Genomic DNA, 21,745 nt, shown 5'->3' on the forward strand with positions numbered 1-21,745 from the left:
AATTCATCAATCAATGAAGAATATCACACGGAAATTGTGTAATTCAAACAACGAGCTTTGTTGTTGAACCGATCGTTTTATAGTAAAATGTTCTAGTCCGACAGTTTTGTTTCATATAAATATTACTATAACCCCTTTTAGAGTTGTGATATTTGTCATTTTATGGTGTTAGAATTATTGTACATGTGTGTGGATGTAAAGCATGAGACTGATAAATACTTCTGTATCTGTATGTATATCTGTCACCCGAATCTGTACACAATCCTGTTCTGATTACACAGTCTTACGCGACAGTCGGCTGGGGAATACGTCAGGTAAGATAGCAATCTAAACATTTCAGAAAACAGAACTCCCCTCTTCTAAGAGACAAATATTTTCACTTCAATAACATTTTGAAGAAATTTTTACGCAGACCTCATTTATGGTACAGTGCGAATAAATGATAAGTCGCGCTAACAACTGTTAGCTATTTCAGGCCGTAGTTCGTCAATACTGGGACTAGGAATGGAAGCCGTTTCTGGTAAGTAATTATTTATCTTAACCCTTTGAATTAGATTGTTTGCTGGTTAATTAAAGCCAATATAGAAGAGGGTTGAACTATGCGCTACAACGTTTTTTTTTTTTTTTTTGCTATCAAAACTACGTTTACTCGGTCCCGGTAAAAGGTTAAAATCAGTGGGACATGTCCAGTCTTTGTAAGTCAATGATCGACCGTTTTACCGTAGTGATGCAAATCTAACACCTCGATGTATTTAGCGTCATATATACTTGTATCTTTCGTTACCTATGTGCAGTTAATTTACTTCAGTCTAGCTCAACGATCTATAAGTTTAACTTATATATAAAGATTTATTAATTTAATAAAGCCTCGCGCATCGATCTATAAGTTTAACTTCTATATATAAAAAAGTTTGATTAATGAATTCATGTGAGGCACTTTATATAGAAACTGTGAATAGTTAAGTTAGAAGCCACGTGACTCCCGTCTGGTCTGTCTGTGGACTCATGTGAGGCATTTCATACATAAACTGGCTGCATTCTATTGACGTGAACAAATCCCATAGGAATAACACCAGAAAACTACCTCACAGAAGTCTCCGTCTTATCTGTGTAACCGATAGACACAGCTAACAATTAACTAACAAGGTGCAAAACAGAGTTCTTGAAAACTATGTTCCCTCTGCCAAAAGTTGGAGCAGAGGCACTACTTATGCTGAAGCACTGCACACTTGTCCTCAATTTATGAGAGACACAACATACTTCAATATTTAAATCAAGTTAACTGATATCAGCGAGACTGACTGTACTTATATCAAACGTTGTCTATACCCATGTAGGCAGTAAATGTCCATGTAAATTTAGGAAAGGGCACAGTAAGTTTGTAATAATATGAAGACCAAAATTGTTTAGATTCATATTGTTTGATTTGTATTCAAGTAAAGAACACACGCCAGTCTGTAATTATCGGGATAAACGATATATTTATTCACGGGGTTTGAATTTGCACTTGTGAAGTTTGATATAATCTATATTATTTTTTTTATATGTATGCATGTATGTTTCAATATCCTTGACCAGTGCGATAAACTTGTGTATTTTACATTTTCTGTTATCTCCGTAAGTCTATCAATACACTGAGGCATTTAAGGTCACAGATGAAGTCAGACGGGATTTTGAACAACATGGTTACATAGTTCTCAAGTAAGCGATTATACTGTTGATGTGGATGATGATGATGATGATGATGATGATGATGATGATGATGATGATGATAATGCTGGCTTTTGTATGTTATGATGTGGATGATGAAGATGTTGAAGATGATTAGGATGTTATTGTGTATGATGACCATGATATTAATGGTGATCACGGTATATGATGATGTGAATGGTGAGAATGATTATCATGAATGACGACGACGACGACGACGACGACGATGATGATGATGTCAAAGATTGCTGAGTGTATGATTACAAATAATCTTGATTTGTAAGACATGCAATGACCAAATACATATGTGTACCAGTGTGTTGAGGTGTGAGAATGTGTATGAGGGCGTGTGTGAGGGTTTGTGTGAGGGTGTGTGTGAGGGTGTGTGTGTGTGCGTGTGAGGGTGTGTGTGAGTGTGTGTGTGAGGGCGAGTGTGAGGGTGTGTGTGAGGGTTTGTGTGAGGGTGCGTGTGAGGGTGTGTAAGGGTGTGTGTGAGTGTGTGTGAGGGCGCTTGTGAGGGCGTGTGTGAGTGTGTGTGAGGGTGTGTGAGTGTGTGTGTGAGGGCGCGTGTGAGGTTGTGTGTGAGGTGCGTGTGAGGGTGTGTGAGGGTGTGTGAGAGTGTGTGAGTGTGTGTGTGAGGGTGTGTGTGAGGGTGTGTGTGAGGGTGCGTGTGAGGGTGCGTGAGGGTGTGTGTGAGGGTGTGTGTGTGTGTGTGTGTGAGGGTGTGTGTGAGGGTGAGTGTGTGTGTGAGGTTGCGTGTGAGGGTGTGTGTGAGGGTGCGTGAGGGTGTGTGTGTGTGTGTGTGTGAGGGTGTGTGTGAGGGTGTGTGTGAGGGTGCGTGTGGCTGAGGGAGTGTTGTGTGTGGTGTGTGTGAGGGTGTGTGTGAGGGTGTGTGTGAGGTGTGTGTGATGTGTATGTGTAAGGTTTGTGTGAGGTAAGCGTGTGAGGTGTGTGTGTGAGGTTTGTGTGAGATGTGTGTGAGGGTGTGTGTGAGGTGTATAAGAGCATGTGTGTGGGAGGGTGTTTAATTTGTGTGTGTGGTGTGTGTGAGGGTGTGTGAGGGTGTGTGTGAGGTGGGTGTGTGTGAGGGTGTGTGTGAGGTGTGTGTGAGGGTGTGTGTGAGGTGTGTGTGTGAGGGTGAGTGTGTGTGTGAGGTTGCGTGTGAGGGTGTGTGTGAGGGTGCGTGAGGGTGTGTGTGTGTGTGTGTGAGGGTGTGTGTGAGGGTGTGTGTGAGGGTGCGTGTGAGGGTGTGTGTGAGGTGCGTGTGAGGGTGTGTGAGGGTGCGTGTGAGGGTGTGTGTGAGGGTGTGTGTGAGTGTGTGTGTGTGTGTGAGGGGCGTGTGTGTGTGTGTGTGTGTGTGTGTGTGTGTGTGTGTGTGTGTGTGTGTGTGTGAGGGTGTGTGTGAGGGTGCGTGTGAGGGTGTGTGTGAGGTGCGTGTGAGGGTGTGTGAGGGTGCGTGTGAGGGTGTGTGTGAGGGTATGTGAGGGCGTGTGTGAGGGTGTGTGTGAGTGTGTGTGTGTGTGAGGGCGCGTGTGAGGGTGTGTGAGGGTGTGTGAGAGTGTGTGTGAGTGTGTGTGAGGGTGCGTGTGAGGGTGTGTGTGAGGTGCGTGTGAGGGTGTGTGAAAGTGCGTGTGAAGGTGTGTGTGAGGGTATGTGAGGGCGTGTGTGAGGGCGTGTGTGTGTGTGTGTGTGAGGGCGCGTGTGAGGGTGTATGTGTGTGTGTATATCATATCTACCGTGTAAAATCCTAAAAATTATAAAAAAAAAAACTAATAAAATGAAATGTCAACCTGCGGAAGGTCTTTCAAGTATCCCTAAATCGACAATTGATTGTGTCAGGAATGTATATTTGTGTGATTTTTTATCATATATTTACACTTTTTACATGTGAGCGATGTTCGAGTGATATACATCGTCTCTTCTGTCTAGAGGTCTACTGGATAAGGAGGAAGTAGCAATCGTAGAAATGGCTATTGGTGGATCTGACGCCATCACCAAACACAAGTTTGGGGTAAGACAGCTTAACAGTGTCAATAAAACGATAAAATCAAATCATTTGGTCGAAATAAATAAAACCATTCTTCCTTGAGTAAAGTGCGATGAGCAATTACCACTTGACTGTGAGTATAGTACAAGTACAACGGAATGTATCTATAAATTCGGGAGATATATTACGATACGTATTAATCAGCCATCTTAATTCCTGGCCAGATGTCCAGATATACATTTAAAAGCTCTTAGATTTACTTGCTTTTGTTTGGTAGGATGTTGTCGACGGCGGAAGGAAGACTGATACAGTGTTGTGGAAACACCCCGGAAATGACGTCACTGGAATGGTCGTTCGGAGTGAGAAAGTTGCAGGCATCAGTGAACAGGTAAAAAAATCGCAAAAAGCTGTAATTCGTGTCAAAAACAAAAAATTGTTAGGTTTTACAGTGTTCTTACTGGCCTAGAGGCTTAATCAAAGTGAAATGCTAAGTAGGTATTGGTATGTCCTCTGGACGATTTCATTACAGTAATCTGTAAAACAATTAGAACCCCTAAACGAACCTTTCCGTACCTTTATAATATTATGTTGGAAATATCTAAAACATGTATCAATGTAAAGCTGCTTGGAGGAGAAGTTTACCACTACCATACCAAATTGATGCTGAAAGAAGGAGGCAGGGGAGCTAAGCATGTCTGGCATCAGGATTACTCGTAAGTCGATTAACATCTCTGTATGTTGTATCAGTGACTCTCTACCGTTATAACCTTATTGTAACATCTCTGTATGTTGTATCAGTGACTCTCTACCGTTATAACCTTATTGTAACATCTCTGTATGTTGTATCAGTGACTCTCTACCGTTATAACCTTATTGTAACATCTCTGTATGTTGTATCAGTGATTCTCTACCGTTATAACCTTATTGTAACATCTCTGTAGTTTGTATCAGTGATTCACTACCTTAATTACCCTGTTGTAGCATCTCTGTATCTTTTTTACCGAAAGAGCCATACCCCTTATGCTACACTACGCGGTATTATTGTATCTTCACGGAGTCTTCCACTAATTTACCTGTAATGATATTTGTCCACTGGTTATTAGATATACGCCGTTGTCCGTCACTCTGGATATTACTATCGAGGTAACGTATCCTTTACTTTATCAGGTACTGGTACTGGAACGGTTGTCTGTTCCCTGAAATGCTGACTGTTTTTATCCCGTTAGACGACTGTAGGAAAGACAACAGCTGTCTCCAGGTACATGTATATTGTAAAACGTACGTTACAAACACAAATAAACCGAATATAACTGAACTTGTTAAATGCAAGTTTTGAGAGATTTCTACAAAACAATAAGAAATACCGTTAAGTTTTTAATGTCTAAATTTTAGCTCGGTGAAACTAGGTCAAAAATCCATGAAAAAAGTTGGGAGAGTGTTGGGAGAGCCTGTATTCATGAAACCGAACTATTGCTCAAAAACACATTTATAGACATATGATAATAACTCTGATATCTGAACTATTATTTTTCATAGCATTGAAGGAATTTCGAAAAAAAAGTACAGGTGAGATGTTATTTTCAATGTTAAGGTTTTATTTTTTAAAACTACTGTATGATTTAAACAAGTTTAAAGAAGGTTGGGTCACGTGTTTAATGCTTGATCATGAAAATGTTTTTATCAATACGACGGCATCTGTTATGTAAATCTCGGAGAATCCAGGAAAGTAATGTCACAATCTCAGATGAGAACCAGTGGTGTAACAGCGAAACTAAGGTATAACATCTCTGTATATAACAGTTATCCAATTCAATGTAGGTTCTGCGAGGCTCACATAAATGTGGCAGAATATTCCATAAAACAGCGGGAGAACAGAACGCATGTGACGCGGAGAGGATTGAGGAGCTAAAGGCCGTTTGTCCTCACGATTTCATGGAGATTGATGCCGGTATGTAAAGCATCATTAAAATACAAAGTGTGCATTAGATGGGAGATAGGTTTTTTTTACGATTTTAAACAAATATGGTATACTGTTGTGATATAATATATTTTTGTGAAAGTTTTCGTGGATCTCTTAATACACTATTTACACTCTTCTCAAGTTTTCTGTATTGCTTCATGGATAAAAACAATATCAACATATCATCATCATCATAATCCAAACTCAAATCAATAAAATTAAAGCAAAATATAAACAAAAGACTCTTGGAAAAATACAAGGAGAATAAGACCAGATGTTCCGGAATAATAAGCGTCTCCTGCTTCACCGCCCACAACCGCCATGTAAACCTTTGTCAATCCAAGAAAGCAATGTCACGTTCTAAAATGGAAACAAAGCATACAGAATCGCAATCCACAGGCAAACTAACGAGCGTCAAGCACGTCCACCTTCATATCACACAAAGAAATAGACCACTATGACAACCATAAAACTTCCCCATAATTTTCATCAACCTGCATCTTTTGAACCCCTGTATTACGAGTTTGTACGCCAGTTGACGAGTTCATGCACGAAAATCGTGAAAATAGGAATAAATCATAAAATTATATTTAGGATATTATGTATCAGTTTGACTAAGTTTTAAGGAAATGTTCTGTTTTTCACTATCAAAGGAGATGCTATCTTCTTCCACTGTAACTTGATCCACTGTAGCAGTCAAAACAACAGTGATAGGAGGAGGTGGGCTTTCCTGACGGCCTACAACAGGGCTTCTAACAACCCTACCAAAGTACACCATCACCCTCAATACACCCCTCTCCACAAGGTGAGTGGATTCTAAGTGTCACCAACAACCCTACCAAAGTACACCATCACCCTCAATACACCCCTCTCCACAAGGTGAGTGGATTCTAAATCCGTGTCACCAACAACCCTACCAAAGTACACCATCACCCTCAATACACCCCTCTCCACAAGGTGAGTGGATTCTAAATCCGTGTCACCAACAACCCTACCAAAGTACACCATCACCCTCACACCCCTCTCCACAAGGTGAGTGGATTCTAACTCCGTGTCACCAACAACCCTACCAAAGTACACCATCACCCTCACACCCCTCTCCACAAGGTGAGTGGATTCTAAATCTGAGTCACCAACAACCCTACCAAAGTACACCATCACCCTCAATACACCCCTCTCCACAAGGTGAGTGGATTCTAAATCTGAGTCACCAACAACCCTACCAAAGTACACAAGCACCCTCAAACCCCTCTCCACAAGGTGAGTGGATTCTAACTCCGTGTCACTAACAACCCTACCAAAGTACACAATCACCCTCAATACACCCCTCTCCACAAGGTGAGTGGATTCTAACTCCGTGTCACCAACAACCCTACCAAAGTACACCATCACCCTCAATACACCCCTCTCCACAAGGTGAGTGGATTCTAACTCCGTGTCACTAACAACACTACCAAAGTACACCATCACCCTCACACCCCTCTCCACAAGGTGAGTGGATTCTTAATCTGTGTCACCAACAACCCTACCAAAGTACACCATCACCCTCACACCCCTCTCCACAAGGTGAGTGGATTCTAACTCCGTGTCACTAACAACCCTACCAAAGTACACCATCACCCTCACACCCCTCTCCACAAGGTGAGTGGATTCTAACTCCGTGTCACTAACAACCCTACCAAAGTACACCATCACCCTCAATACACCCTTCACCACAAGGTGAGTGGATTCTAACTCCGTGTCACTAACAACCCTACCAAAGTACACCATCACCCTCAATACACCCTTCACCACAAGGTGAGTGGATTCTAACTCCGTGTCACTAACAACCCTACCAAAGTGCACCATCACCCTCAATACACCACAAGGTGAGTGGATTCTAAACATTGTAACTAATGATCATAAACATACAGAAACTGCCTTTAGTTTAGTTGTTTATACATATCTTGGCACAAAATTTAAGCGATATTACTTTTTACATATTTCGTGAATATGAAATCTGACGTTTCCACTTACAAGCATGCATCAGCCTTGTAAAGTCATTTGATTATCAGTTTTTGGTTTTAAATTAGGGGTTAAACTTTTAATGTGTATAATTGGTTTTTGACTGCGTTACAGGTGCCGAATGTAGCCATCAAGGAGTGTAAGAACTTCACTGACGTCAGTGGCAAGGCGTTTGTAGACCCTACTGTAGACACAACATACAAATCGTTTTTCAAGGACGGCAACAGCGCCCGCTGATATATTTGATAACAAAAAGGGATATCAAAAGAACGGAATAGATAACGATATTACATCTTTTATGACAATCATGGACGTATTACAATATAGGAAAACCACAAGTTTGTTTACCATATCTATAAGTAATAATTTCATACCGATATATTTGATCGGTAAAGGGCGTTTTCAAAATATGGAAATATAGAATAAAGAGAGTGAGCTTTAAGATTGAAGGTTACGTTAATACTATTTCTATTTGAAAATAAAGACTGTGAAAATATAAAAAAAAGGTTGTTATTGTCACTATCGATTTTAATGAATATAAGATAATTATTTCCAATACTCGAATACAAATATCAAATTCAATATTAAGATATTGTCCAGATAGTGTTCCTGTACTATTGCAGATACAAATACAACTACCGTTTGTGTAAGGGCATTTATACAGAAGGTCAATTTTCAGTTGCTGACTAGACAAAATTCATGCTGTAGCTTGAAGGGAAAAAATTGATGCAGAAAACAAGAAAATACCAACATGTCAACATAGTAATAATTCAGACTCAAAGTCACAATAGTCTTTTGAAATTTTGTAGATGTAAATTTTGCCGCAAAAAATTTGAGCGCAATTTCAGTTTTTGATAAATAAGCACATTCGCTGTAATTGCTATTTTAACGATTACAGAAACTGCAATTACCTCAGTCTTATTTTAGCGCATTATCTTCAGCAAGTCAAGACACAGTCAAAAGTCAACAAAGAAGCGGAACTTCAAATATCCTATCATTTATGTAATACTATGATTTATTGTGGAAAAGTGAGAGTACCTGTCATTATCATCATCAGTAGGAAGTGAAGCAAACCGGAGTTCTCTTGTAGTTTTAATTCCCTTCAATTATCATTAGAACCTAATCTTTGTACGATATTGTCCGACCTATTCACTGAATTGTAGTCCCCCTATTTTCTCATCAAAACTCAAGCTTTGTACGATATTATCAGGCCATCTAATTGTAGTTCCCAATCTTACCTTTTAGAACCCTAACTTTCTACGTTATTGTCCGACCTTTTCACCCAGTTGAAGTCCCCTACATTTCTGTCACTCGAACAATGTACCGTCAACAAGGTATCTTTAAAAACAAATTTGTAGCTTGTTATCGACGACATATACTAAACATTCACCTAGATGTGTACATGATATTATCCTTAATCTTCATCTAGTTGTGTACACGATATTACCCTTCACCTTCACCTAGTTGTGTACACGATATTATCCTTCACCTTCACCTAGTTATGTACACGATATTATCCTTCACCTTCACTTAGTTGTGTACACGATATTATCCTTCACCTTCAGCTAGTTGTGTACACGATATTATTCTTCACCTTCACCTAGTGTACACGATATTATCCTTCACCTTCGCCTAGTTGTGTACATGATATTATCCTTCACCTAGTTGTGTACACGATATAATCCTTTACCTTCAGCTCGTTGTGTACATGATATTATCCTTCACCTTCAGCTAGTTGTGTACACGATATAATCCTTTACCTTCAGCTAGTTGTGTACACGATATTATCCTTCACCTTCAGCTAGTTGTGTACACGATTTTATCCTTAATCTTCATCTAGTTGTGTACACGATATTATTCTTCACCTTCACCTAGTTGTGTGCACGATATTATCCTTCACCTTCAGCTAGTTCTGTACACGATATTATCCTTCACCTTCACCTAGTGTACACGATATTATCATTCACCTTCACCTAGTTGTGTACATGATATTATCCTTCACCTAGTTGTGTACACGATATTATCCTTTACTTTCAGCTAGTTGTGTACACGATATTATCCTTAATCTTCACCTAGTTGTGTACACGATATTATCCTTCACCTTCACCTAGTTGTGTACACGATATTATCCTTTACTTTCAGCTAGTTGTGTACACGATATTATCATTCACCTTCACTTAGTTGTGTACGCGATATTATCCTCCACCTAGTTGTGTACACGATACTATCCTTCACCTAGTTGTGTACACGATATTATCCTTCACCTAGTTGTGTACACGATATTATCCTTCACCTAGTTGTGTACACGATATCATCCTTCACCTAGTTGTGTACATGATATTATCCTTCACCTAGTTGTGTACACGATATTATCCTTCACCTAGTTGTGTACACGATATTATCCTTCACCTTCACCTAGTTGTGTACACGATATTATCCTTAATCTTCACCTAGTTGTGTACACGATATTATCCTTCACCTTCACCTAGTTGTGTACACGATATTATCCTTCACCTTCACCTAGTTGTGTACACGATATTATCCTTTACATTCACCTAGTTTTGTACACGATATTATCATTCACCTTCACTTAGTTGTGTACGCGATATTATCCTCCACCTAGTTGTGTACACGATACTATCCTTCACCTAGTTGTGTACACGATATTATCCTTCACCTAGTTGTGTACACGATATTATCCTTCACCTAGTTGTGTACACGATATCATCCTTCACCTAGTTGTGTACACGATATTATCCTTCACCTAGTTGTGTACACGATATTATCCTTCACCTAGTTGTGTACACGATATTATCCTTCACCTTCACCTAGTTGTGTACACGATATTATCCTTAATCTTCACCTAGTTGTGTACACGATATTATTCTTCACCTAGTTGTGTACACGATATTATCCGTCACCTTCACCTAGTGTTGTACACAATATTATCCTTAATCTTCACCTAGTTGTGTACACGATACTATCCTTCACCTAGTTGTGTACACGATATTATCCTTTACCTAGTTGTGTACACGATATTATCCTTCACCTAGTTGTGTACACGATATCATCCTTCACCTAGTTGTGTACACGATATTATCCTTCACCTAGTTGTGTACATGATATTATCCTTCACCTAGTTGTGTACACGATATTATCCTTCACCATCACCTAGTTGTGTACACGATATTATGCTTCACCTAGTTGTGTACATGATATTATCCTTCACCAAGTTGTGTACACGATATTATTCTTCACCTTCACTTAGTTGTGTATACGATATTATCCGTAATCTTTACCTAGTTGTGTACACGATATTATCCTTAATCTTCACCTAGTTGTGTACACGATATTATCCTTCACCTAGTTGTGTACACGATATTATCCTTCACCATCACCTAGTTGTGTACACGATATTATCCTTCACCTAGTTGTGTACATGATATTATCCGTCACCTTCACCTAGTTGTGTACACGATATTATTCTTCACCTTCACCTAGTTGTGTACACGATATTATCCTTCACCTAGTTGTGTACACGATAATATCCTTAATCTTCACCTAGTTGTGTACACGATATTATCCTTCACCTTCACCAAGTTGTGTACACGATATTATCCGTCACCTTCACCTAGTTGTGTACACGATATTATCCTTCACCTAGTTGTGTACACGATATTATCCTTTACCTTCACCTAGTTGTGTACACGATATTATCTGTCACCTTCACCTAGTTGTGTACACGATATTATCCTTCACCTTCACCTAGTTGTGTACATGATATTATCCTTCACTTCACCTAGTTGTGTACACGATATTATCCTTCACCTAGTTGTGTACACGATATTATCCTTAATCTTCACCTAGTTGTGTACACGATATATTCCTTCACCTAGTTGTGAACACGATATTATCCTTCACCTTCACTTAGTTGTGTACACGATATTATCCTTCACCTTCACCTAGTTGTGCACACGATATTATCCTACACCTTCACCTAGTTGTGTACACGAAATTATCCTTAATCTTCACCTAGTTGTGTACATGATATTATCCTTCACCTAGTTGTGTACACGATATTATCCGTCACCTTCACCTAGTTGTGTACACGATATTATTCTTCACCTTCACCTAGTTGTGTACACGACATTATCCTTTACCTTCACCTAGTTGTGTACACGATATTATTCTTCACCTTCACTTAGTTGTGTATACGATATTATCCGTAATCTTTACCTAGTTGTGTACACGATATTATCCTTAATCTTCACCTAGTTGTGTACACGATATTATCCTTCACCTAGTTGTGTACACGATATTATCCTTCACCATCACCTAGTTGTGTACACGATATTATCCTTCACCTAGTTGTGTACACGATATTATTCTTCACCTTCACCTAGTTGTGTACACGATATTATCCTTCACCTAGTTGTGTACACGATATTATCCGTCACCTAGTTGTGTACACGATATTATCCTTCACCTAGTTGTGTACACGATATTATCCTTTACCTAGTTGTGTACACGATATTATCCGTCACCTTCACCTAGTTGTGTACACGATATTATCCTTCACCTTCACCTAGTTGTGTACATGATATTATCCTTCACTTCACCTAGTTGTGTACACGATATTATCCGTAATCTTTACCTAGTTGTGTACACGATATTATCCTTCACCTAGTTGTGTACACGATATTATCCTTAATCTTCACCTAGTTGTGTACACGATATATTCCTTCACCTAGTTGTGCACACGATATTATCCTTCACCTTCACTTAGTTGTGTACACGATATTATCCTTCACCTTCACCTAGTTGTGCACACGATATTATCCTTCACCTTTACCTAGTTTTGTATCTGATTTTGTTTACGATACTGTCTCTGTACGTGTGTATAAATATACATGTGTGTGTGTGTAAACAAGTGTTATCATCTAAATCACACATCTGTTTATCACTTCAGACCAGCTAGTTACAGGTAGGTATAGTAGTTCATGTTTAAGCATTTTTACAATTATTTATTGATATCGGTTCTATATATCTAATTATGACGCTTTACCACTAGAAATTCTTGTTTTAAACCCTATATTGCAAGAAATAAACTGTTAAGTTCTTAAGTTATAACATTGTTTCAGGTGTCAAGCCTACCACTTTTATAAAAGTCCTTGTCGAAAATGGCGGATGTAGGCGGTAAGTTATCATTGTATGTCTGTATAATGTACATTGAAAAATACTATGTTGATGTGTTCGATCCTCTTACATGCTGGGTGATCAGCAAAACGCCCAGTATTCCATACTTCTATTTTGCTTTTAGTCTGGAATAACATGACATAATATGAATGGTGTTATCTGCTTGTTATGCATCCACGTTGTCATCAAAAGATTTATAGATACTATTTGAATATTGAAGCACAGATAGCATATTCAACTCACGTTATTTCCCTACATAATAAATAAGTTCAGGTACGACTACAAGGCCGGACTGATGTGACAAGTTGCGATAGCCCAGCTCTGGATTATCTTGTTTGAACTCTAACGTCCCATCGTCTGTGAATTTCCTGATAGAGTGTTAATCTGCTACAAATATATAAACTTACTAATATATCTTCTTTAAGAAACCATCATCAACAATATGATAAATAGGCCACTTATCATCTATCATAGGCAATAAACAGAACAAATACTGGATCAAGCATATCATTGACAACGATTTTGGTTTTACAGTTTATAACTTCAGTGAAGACTTTAAAGTGACCGAAGACGTTAAAAGGGATTTTGAAGAGCATGGCTTTGTTATTCTTAAGTATACAATTCTCTTATTTACACTGCAGTTACTTGACAATATTCTTACATTTCTGGTTTCTGTATTATCTATATGTATGTATTATATACCATACATTACCACTATCGTGTATTATATGTAATAACAACATCTAAGCTTGGGGTTACAAGCTGAGTTTTCTCACAGGAAGAGAAGTTCTGACAATCTGGACATTTCTGTTTTGTTTCTGTTGTAGTTATGTTTATTAAACTTCATCTTCACAAAATATTTAGGCGATTCTCTCATCGAACGTCTTGATTATAAAACAGTATATCCGCTATGATGCGTCACCTTACACGGCCTTCGGTTTAAAATGGCGGTACTTAATGCCTTATAAAGTACAGTGTGACAATTATGACACATATGTGTGGCTATTCCTTCTCCCACAGGCATTAGAAATCATGTAAACTTACACATCTGTGTAATCTTGATTTTATTCTGATGTTTAAACATTGTACAAAAAGTCACCAAAATACACAATTCATTTACGTACAATTTCCAAAATAGATGCTAAAGGGTTAGATAATTAATCAAACTCCACCAAACAACTGTTTTGGGCAAAAATAAGATATGACCGAGGCAAATCAGATTAGTGTCTACACCCTGCTATCTCGAAGGTTGTACAAAAGAAACGTCTTTCAATACAAATTTAAAATTGGATACAAAAGAAGAGCCAAGTAATGAATTAAAGTGCACCATACAGCTGTTTCATACTTTAAGGACTCGTCAGTGATTCTTAGGGTAAGATTTTGAATTAAGGTGTACAATTGTTGATATCTGTTAATGATAATACCCTCAAATTGATATTGTGTTTCTTCGATTTTGCGCTAAAGAGGATTATTGGACAAAGAAGAAGTGTCATTGATAGAAAGTGCCATCAAAGGACCGGGTTTCACCGAGAACATTTACGGGGCGAGTAAAAATATTTTTCAATTTCTATGACTTATCAGATGAACTGATCTTACATGACTAATTAATTACGTTTTAATATGCCAGTCAAAAAAGCTGTGATTTTGTTGTCCGAACATCGTGAATTTTTTTTCTTATTTCACCTTCAAACATTTATTACATTTAATACTATGCAATGGCACTGCAGTGCCATTTTGGTTCTGTGGTTGGTTAGAATAGAATTATCCCTCCGTATTTCTTTAACTATTTTTTTCGTAAGATCTCTGAATTTTTTTTTGGCTTACCTCAGCAGCTTGAAAAGCTTTATCAAAATGGCAAATCGTTTTGAGTGACATTTTAGTTTTACAGTGTTCTGAAGAGACATTGCCATTTAAGGTTTTCAGTATTTAGATCTTGTCTTGAGATCCTGTCTCTATATTTCGGACAGACCTCCTTAAGACAAAAAATTGCGACTTGTCGATGTTTTATCAAACGATTGTGATATTTCCAACAAGAATGTATTTTGCATAGGCAATAGAAGGGCGTACGTTGTATCACCTCGCGGAACTAGAATTAATATTCAGTATTATTTAAATATGTCGTATTAACTCCATGGTTGAATAAACCTTTGAACTAATCGCTAAGACTTTAATATATATTACAGTTAAATAGAAGACCAATTATTATGAGAATATCCCCTATTTATGTTCTTGGTACAGTTAAATACAATCACCTTTGTTAACTTTCAGGATCAGGAATATGGTAAGAAAACCGATAAGGTTTTATGGAAACACCCCGGAAATGACATTACGGGAATGTTGGCACGGAGTGAGAAAGTTGCAGGTATAACTGAGCAGGTACGGCCAACAGAAAGTGCCACAATATTGTTACAACTATGTAGCTAACACCTGGCTATCAGTACAAGATGCCACAATATTGTTACAACTATGTAGCTAACACCTGGCTATTAACATAAAGTGCCACAATATTGTTACAACTATGTAGCTAACACCTGGCTATTAACATAAAGTGCCACAATATTGTTACAACTATGTAGCTAACACCTGGCTATCAGCATAAGATGCCACAATATTGTTACAACTATGTAGCTAACACCTGGCTATTAACAGTAAGTGCCACAATATTGTTACAACTATGTAGCTAACACCTGGCTATCAGCATAAGGTGCCACAATATTGTTACAACTATGTAGCTAACACCTGGCTATTAACATTAAGTGCCACAATATTGTTACAACTATGTAGCTAACACCTGGCTATCAACATTAAGTGCCACAATATTGTTACAACTATGTAGCTAACACCTGGCTATCAACATAATATGCCACAATATTGTTACGACTATGTAGCTAACACCTGGCTATCAGCATAAGGTGCCGGCAAGCAGACAATGAACTTCCTGAAAATGTGGCTGAGAATAAATTAAGATGTTGAAATGATGAATTGGATATTTTTATATATGCTGAGACCCACTCATACACATTTGTAGAAATACTATGCAACTATTTTTTAAAGATGAGCGATACACACTCGCCATATTATATTAAAGTCTTTATCAAACTCGATACTGATAACCAATTAAATACACAAATTACTCATACATCCAGGCAACAAGAATCCCCGAATTCCTGAGGCGAGAATTCAGGGCCATACGTTGTACCAATCAGACATAAACATATATACTACTTTTACTCTGCCATCTTGTAAATCAGAAAGATAATTTTAGTATTTCTGTTTGATAAATTGCGATGTTCAGCTTCTAGGAGGAGAGGTATACCATTACCACACAAAACTGATGATGAAGGAAGGTGGACGGGGAGCAAGACACGTGTGGCATCAGGACTATGGGTAGGATTTTTTTTATTCAATTCTTAGTCACGTGTGGCATCAATACTCTGGGAAGTATGTTTTATAATGCAATTCTTAGTCATGTGTGCCATCAGTACCATGGGTAGGATGTTTTATAATGCAAATCTTAAAATGTCTTAATGTTACCAGATATCTTAATAACATATTTGATAGCCTGGTGTTGTATAATTCATTGTTTCGCTCTACTGTATTTAATTCTAAATTTGTATTGAAAGACGTGTGGATTCTTCTTTACATCGAGTGACATTAAGTACTGAATGCTTACGTATTGTTTTAGGTACTGGTACTGGAATGGCTGTCTATTCCCTGACATGCTGACCGTATTTATTCCATTGGACTATTGTAGGAAAGAAAACAGCTGTCTTCAGGTTTGTACCTACACACTGTTTTTGTTTCACAAGGATTTTATTCAATACTTGTATAGATAATTGGTATCTGTCATAATGCTTATTTTATTGTTGCTTAACGTCCTATTAACAGCCAGGGTGATTTAAGTACGTGCCAGGTTAGGGCATTGTGGTTTCCCAGAGTCAATGCCATTCGTTTCACTTTGTCACTGACCTGCGGCAGGTACCTGGAGACTGCCCGTGTACAATATAGTAAAATGTAATATTTAATATTGAATATGATGTTTACATGTTGCATTTGGAGTAAAAAAAAAGATAGCAAAGTATAAGACATATAATGACATCTTTGCACTAGTTACTACGGGGTTCCCATAAATGTGGCAGGATCGAACATAAGCCAATAGGAGAACAGAATGGATGTGACGTAGACCGAGTAAAGGAGATCATGGAGGTGTGCCCTCATCAGTTCATGGAAATGGACCCTGGTAACTATTAAGTTAATGTAAAATGAATAAATAAGTAAATCAAACCAAAACAACAATCTGCACTATCCGATAAAAGTGAAAGCGGTAATAATTCATAAGAACAGAATTAAGATTCAGTTAACACTGAACACATTGGTATTTTTGTTTTGTTTATCTACACTGTCTTTACACGGAATCAGAGGCCTTTAGCGCCATCAAACCAAGCCTCAACTAAGCTTGTACATGAATATCAAACCAATAGACGATATGGTCCTGTAATGCTGTCGGTTTTTTGGAATTCCTTTTTTTCATTTAGGAGATGCGATATTTTTCCATTGTAACATCATCCACTCTAGTAGTGACAATGACAGTGACAAGAGAAGGTGGGCGTTTCTAACAGCATTTAACAAGGCGACCAACAACCCAACTAAGGAACACCATCATCCGCAGTATACACCTCTCGAAAAGGTAGGTCTCAATCCAACAACAAATATGAACTATGACCTTCTCGAGAAGGTAGATCTCAATCCAACAACAAATATGAACTATGACCTTCTCGAGAAGGTAGATCTCAATCCAACAACAAATATGAACTATGACCTTCTCGAGAAGGTAGATCTCAATCCAACAACAAATATGAACTATGACCTTCTCGAGAAGGTAGATCTCAATCCAACAACAAATATGAACTATGACCTTTTCGAGAAGGTAGATCTCAATCCAACAACAAATATGAACTATGACCTTCTCGAGAAGGTAGATCTCAATCCAACAACAAATATGAACTATGACCTTTTCGAGAAGGTAGATCTCAATCCAACAACAAATATGAACTATGACCTTCTCGAGAAGGTAGATCTCAATCCAACAACAAATATGAACTATGACCTCGAGAAGGTAGATCTCAATCCAACAACAAATATGAACTATGACCTCGAGAAGGTAGATCTCAATCCAACAACAAATATGAACTAGGACCTTCTCGAGAAGGTAGATCTCAATCCAACAACAAATATGAACTATGACCTCGAGAAGGTAGATCTCAATCCAACAACAAATATGAACTATGACCTCGAGAAGGTAGATCTCAATCCAACAACAAATATGAACTATGACCTTCTCGAGAAGGTAGATCTCAATCCAACAACAAATATGAACTATGACCTTTTCGAGAAGGTAGATCTCAATCCAACAACAAATATGAACTATGACCTCGAGAAGGTAGATCTCAATCCAACAACAAATATGAACTAGGACCTTCTCGAGAAGGTAGATCTCAATCCAACAACAAATATGAACTATGACCTCGAGAAGGTAGATCTCAATCCAACAACAAATATGAACTATGACCTCGAGTAGGTAGATCTCAATCCAACAACAAATATGAACTATGACCTTCTCGAGAAGGTAGATCTCAATCCAACAACAAATATGAACTATGACCTTTTCGAGAAGGTAGATCTCAATCCAACAACAAATATGAACTATGACCTTTTCGAGAAGGTAGATCTCAATCCAACAACAAATATGAACTATGACCTTCTCGAGAAGGTAGATCTCAATCCAACAACAAATATGAACTATGACCTTCTCGAGAAGGTAGATCTCAATCCAACAACAAATATGAACTATGACCTTCTCGAGAAGGTAGATCTCAATCCAACAACAAATATGAACTATGACCTTCTCGAGAAGGTAGATCTCAATCCAACAACAAATATGAACTATGACCTTCTCGAGAAGGTAGATCTCAATCCAACAACAAATATGAACTATGACCTTTTCGAGAAGGTAGATCTCAATCCAACAACAAATATGAACTATGACCTTCTCGAGAAGGTAGATCTCAATCCAACAACAAATATGAACTATGACCTTTTCGAGAAGGTAGATCTCAATCCAACAACAAATATGAACTATGACCTTCTCGAGAAGGTAGATCTCAATCCAACAACAAATATGAACTATGACCTCGAGAAGGTAGATCTCAATCCAACAACAAATATGAACTATGACCTCGAGAAGGTAGATCTCAATCCAACAACAAATATGAACTAGGACCTTCTCGAGAAGGTAGATCTCAATCCAACAACAAATATGAACTATGACCTCGAGAAGGTAGATCTCAATCCAACAACAAATATGAACTATGACCTCGAGAAGGTAGATCTCAATCCAACAACAAATATGAACTATGACCTTCTCGAGAAGGTAGATCTCAATCCAACAACAAATATGAACTATGACCTTTTCGAGAAGGTAGATCTCAATCCAACAACAAATATGAACTATGACCTCGAGAAGGTAGATCTCAATCCAACAACAAATATGAACTATGACCTTCTCGAGAAGGTAGATCTCAATCCAACAACAAATATGAACTATGACCTCGAGAAGGTAGATCTCAATCCAACAACAAATATGAACTATGACCTCGAGAAGGTAGATCTCAATCCAACAACAAATATGAACTATGACCTTCTCGAGAAGGTAGATCTCAATCCAACAACAAATATGAACTAGGACCTTCTCGAGAAGGTAGATCTCAATCCAACAACAAATATGAACTATGACCTTTTCGAGAAGGTAGATCTCAATCCAACAACAAATATGAACTATGACCTTCTCGAGAAGGTAGATCTCAATCCAACAACAAATATGAACTATGACCTTCTCGAGAAGGTAGATCTCAATCCAACAACAAATATGAACTATGACCTTTTCGAGAAGGTAGATCTCAATCCAACAACAAATATGAACTATGACCTTTTCGAGAAGGTAGATCTCAATCCAACAACAAATATGAACTATGACCTTTTCGAGAAGGTAGATCTCAATCCAACAACAAATATGAACTATGACCTTGTCGAGAAGGTAGATCTCAATCCAACAACAAAGTTGAACTAGGACCTTCTCGAGAAGGTAGATCTCAATCCAACAACAAATATGAACTATGACCTTTTCGAGAAGGTAGATCTCAATCCAACAACAAATATGAACTAGGACCTTCTCGAGAAGGTAGATCTCAATCCAACAACAAATATGAACTATGACCTTTTCGAGAAGGTAGATCTCAATCCAACAACAAATATGAACTATGACCTCGAGAAGGTAGATCTCAATCCAACAACAAATATGAACTATGATCGAGAAGGTAGATCTCAATCCAACAACAAATATGAACTATGACCTTTTCGAGAAGGTAGATCTCAATCCAACAACAAATATGAACTAGGACCTTCTCGAGAAGGTAGATCTCAATCCAACAACAAATATGAACTATGACCTTTTCGAGAAGGTAGATCTCAATCCAACAACAAATATGAACTATGACCCTCGAGAAGGTAGATCCAACAACAAATATCAATCCAACAACAAATATGAACTATGACCTTCTCGAGAAGGTAGATCTCAATCCAACAACAAATATGAACTATGACCTTCTCGAGAAGGTAGATCTCAATCCAACAACAAATATGAACTATGACCTTCTCGAGAAGGTAGATCTCAATCCAACAACAAATATGAACTAGGACCTTCTCGAGAAGGTAGATCTCAATCCAACAACAAATATGAACTATGACCTTCTCGAGAAGGTAGATCTCAATCCAACAACAAATATGAACTATGACCTTTTCAAGAAGGTAGATCTCAATCCAACAACAAATATGAACTATGACCTTTTCGAGAAGGTAGATCTCAATCCAACAACAAATATGAACTATGACCTTTTCGAGAAGGTAGATCTCAATCCAACAACAAATATGAACTATGACCTTTTCGAGAAGGTAGATCTCAATCCAACAACAAATATGAACTATGACCTTCTCGAGAAGGTAGATCTCAATCCAACAACAAATATGAACTATGACCTTCTCGAAAAGGTCGTAGTTTCCCCCTTAGGCTTCATTAAACTGCATCCCTCAAAACAACGTTTTATTTATCTATCAGCACGAAAATCGTAATATTTAAATCAAACCTTTGAATTTCACTTCACCGTTGTTGATAAGCAGGGATGCTGCTGTCTAGAAAAGAAACATTCACAATAGCAAATAAAAACCGGTACATATTGACGAAAAAAATATCATATTTTGGAAATAGAATTCACTTTAATCTTCATTTTCGTTTGATAGGTGCCCAACTCTGCTATCAAAACTTGTAAGAACTTCACGGACATGACAGGTAAAATCTTCGTGGATCCAGCCAGAGACCTGACGTATAAAGGCAACTTTATGAACCTGAATCAATCCTAAGATCGCTGCTGATATACACTGATCAGTAGTTGTATACGTTATATAAAATTTGTGGCAATATCAATCTAAGAAGTTTGATAGAATTAAAACATTTAGCAATTTGGACAACGTGTAATTGGTTTTGTGAAATCAATGACACAGTGTACATTTTCTTTTTGATGTACAGCCTCTAGATAAATGATTGCATGGAGAAAGTGTGGTAATACGACAGCATTCGTTGTTTTAAACCATACCACGATCCTATACGGTCTTGTGTATATACCTATCTACTCAGATGACCTATATTTGGTCACATATTTTGTCTACTCGTCACTAGAGGACGTATGGTTTGTCGTTTTACAACTTGAATACTTAAATATCTTTTGAAAGTATCCATGTCTTTACTTAGATATTGTATATATATACATATATATAGA

At 37.9% G+C, this 21,745-nt stretch overlaps 2 protein-coding genes across 2 annotated transcripts; both read left to right on the top strand.

Annotated features, from left to right (window-relative positions):
* The first annotated feature begins 504 nt into the window (after positions 1 to 504).
* LOC132549981 (L-proline trans-4-hydroxylase-like) lies at positions 505 to 7,898 on the top strand. The gene is made up of 9 exons (XM_060213979.1): positions 505 to 520; positions 1,623 to 1,701; positions 3,640 to 3,721; positions 3,975 to 4,085; positions 4,319 to 4,410; positions 4,865 to 4,955; positions 5,516 to 5,645; positions 6,311 to 6,462; positions 7,776 to 7,898. The coding sequence occupies exons 1-9, from the start codon at positions 505 to 507 to the stop codon at positions 7,896 to 7,898; spliced, it is 876 nt and encodes a 291-aa protein (XP_060069962.1).
* Positions 7,899 to 12,803: 4,905 nt separating this feature from the next.
* LOC132550161 (L-proline trans-4-hydroxylase-like) lies at positions 12,804 to 21,508 on the top strand. Its single transcript, XM_060214179.1, has 9 exons — positions 12,804 to 12,857; positions 13,392 to 13,470; positions 14,322 to 14,400; positions 15,126 to 15,233; positions 16,153 to 16,244; positions 16,543 to 16,633; positions 16,968 to 17,097; positions 17,393 to 17,544; positions 21,210 to 21,508. Exons 1-9 carry the CDS (start codon positions 12,842 to 12,844, stop codon positions 21,327 to 21,329), a joined length of 867 nt encoding a protein of 288 aa, XP_060070162.1. The 5' UTR covers positions 12,804 to 12,841; the 3' UTR covers positions 21,330 to 21,508.
* The last annotated feature ends 237 nt before the right edge of the window (positions 21,509 to 21,745 follow it).

This window comes from Ylistrum balloti, unplaced genomic scaffold (assembly GCF_031769215.1).
Source record: "Ylistrum balloti isolate Yb309-2 unplaced genomic scaffold, AGI_CSIRO_Ybal_v1 Utg369622, whole genome shotgun sequence".
Taxonomy (NCBI): domain Eukaryota; kingdom Metazoa; phylum Mollusca; class Bivalvia; order Pectinida; family Pectinidae; genus Ylistrum; species Ylistrum balloti.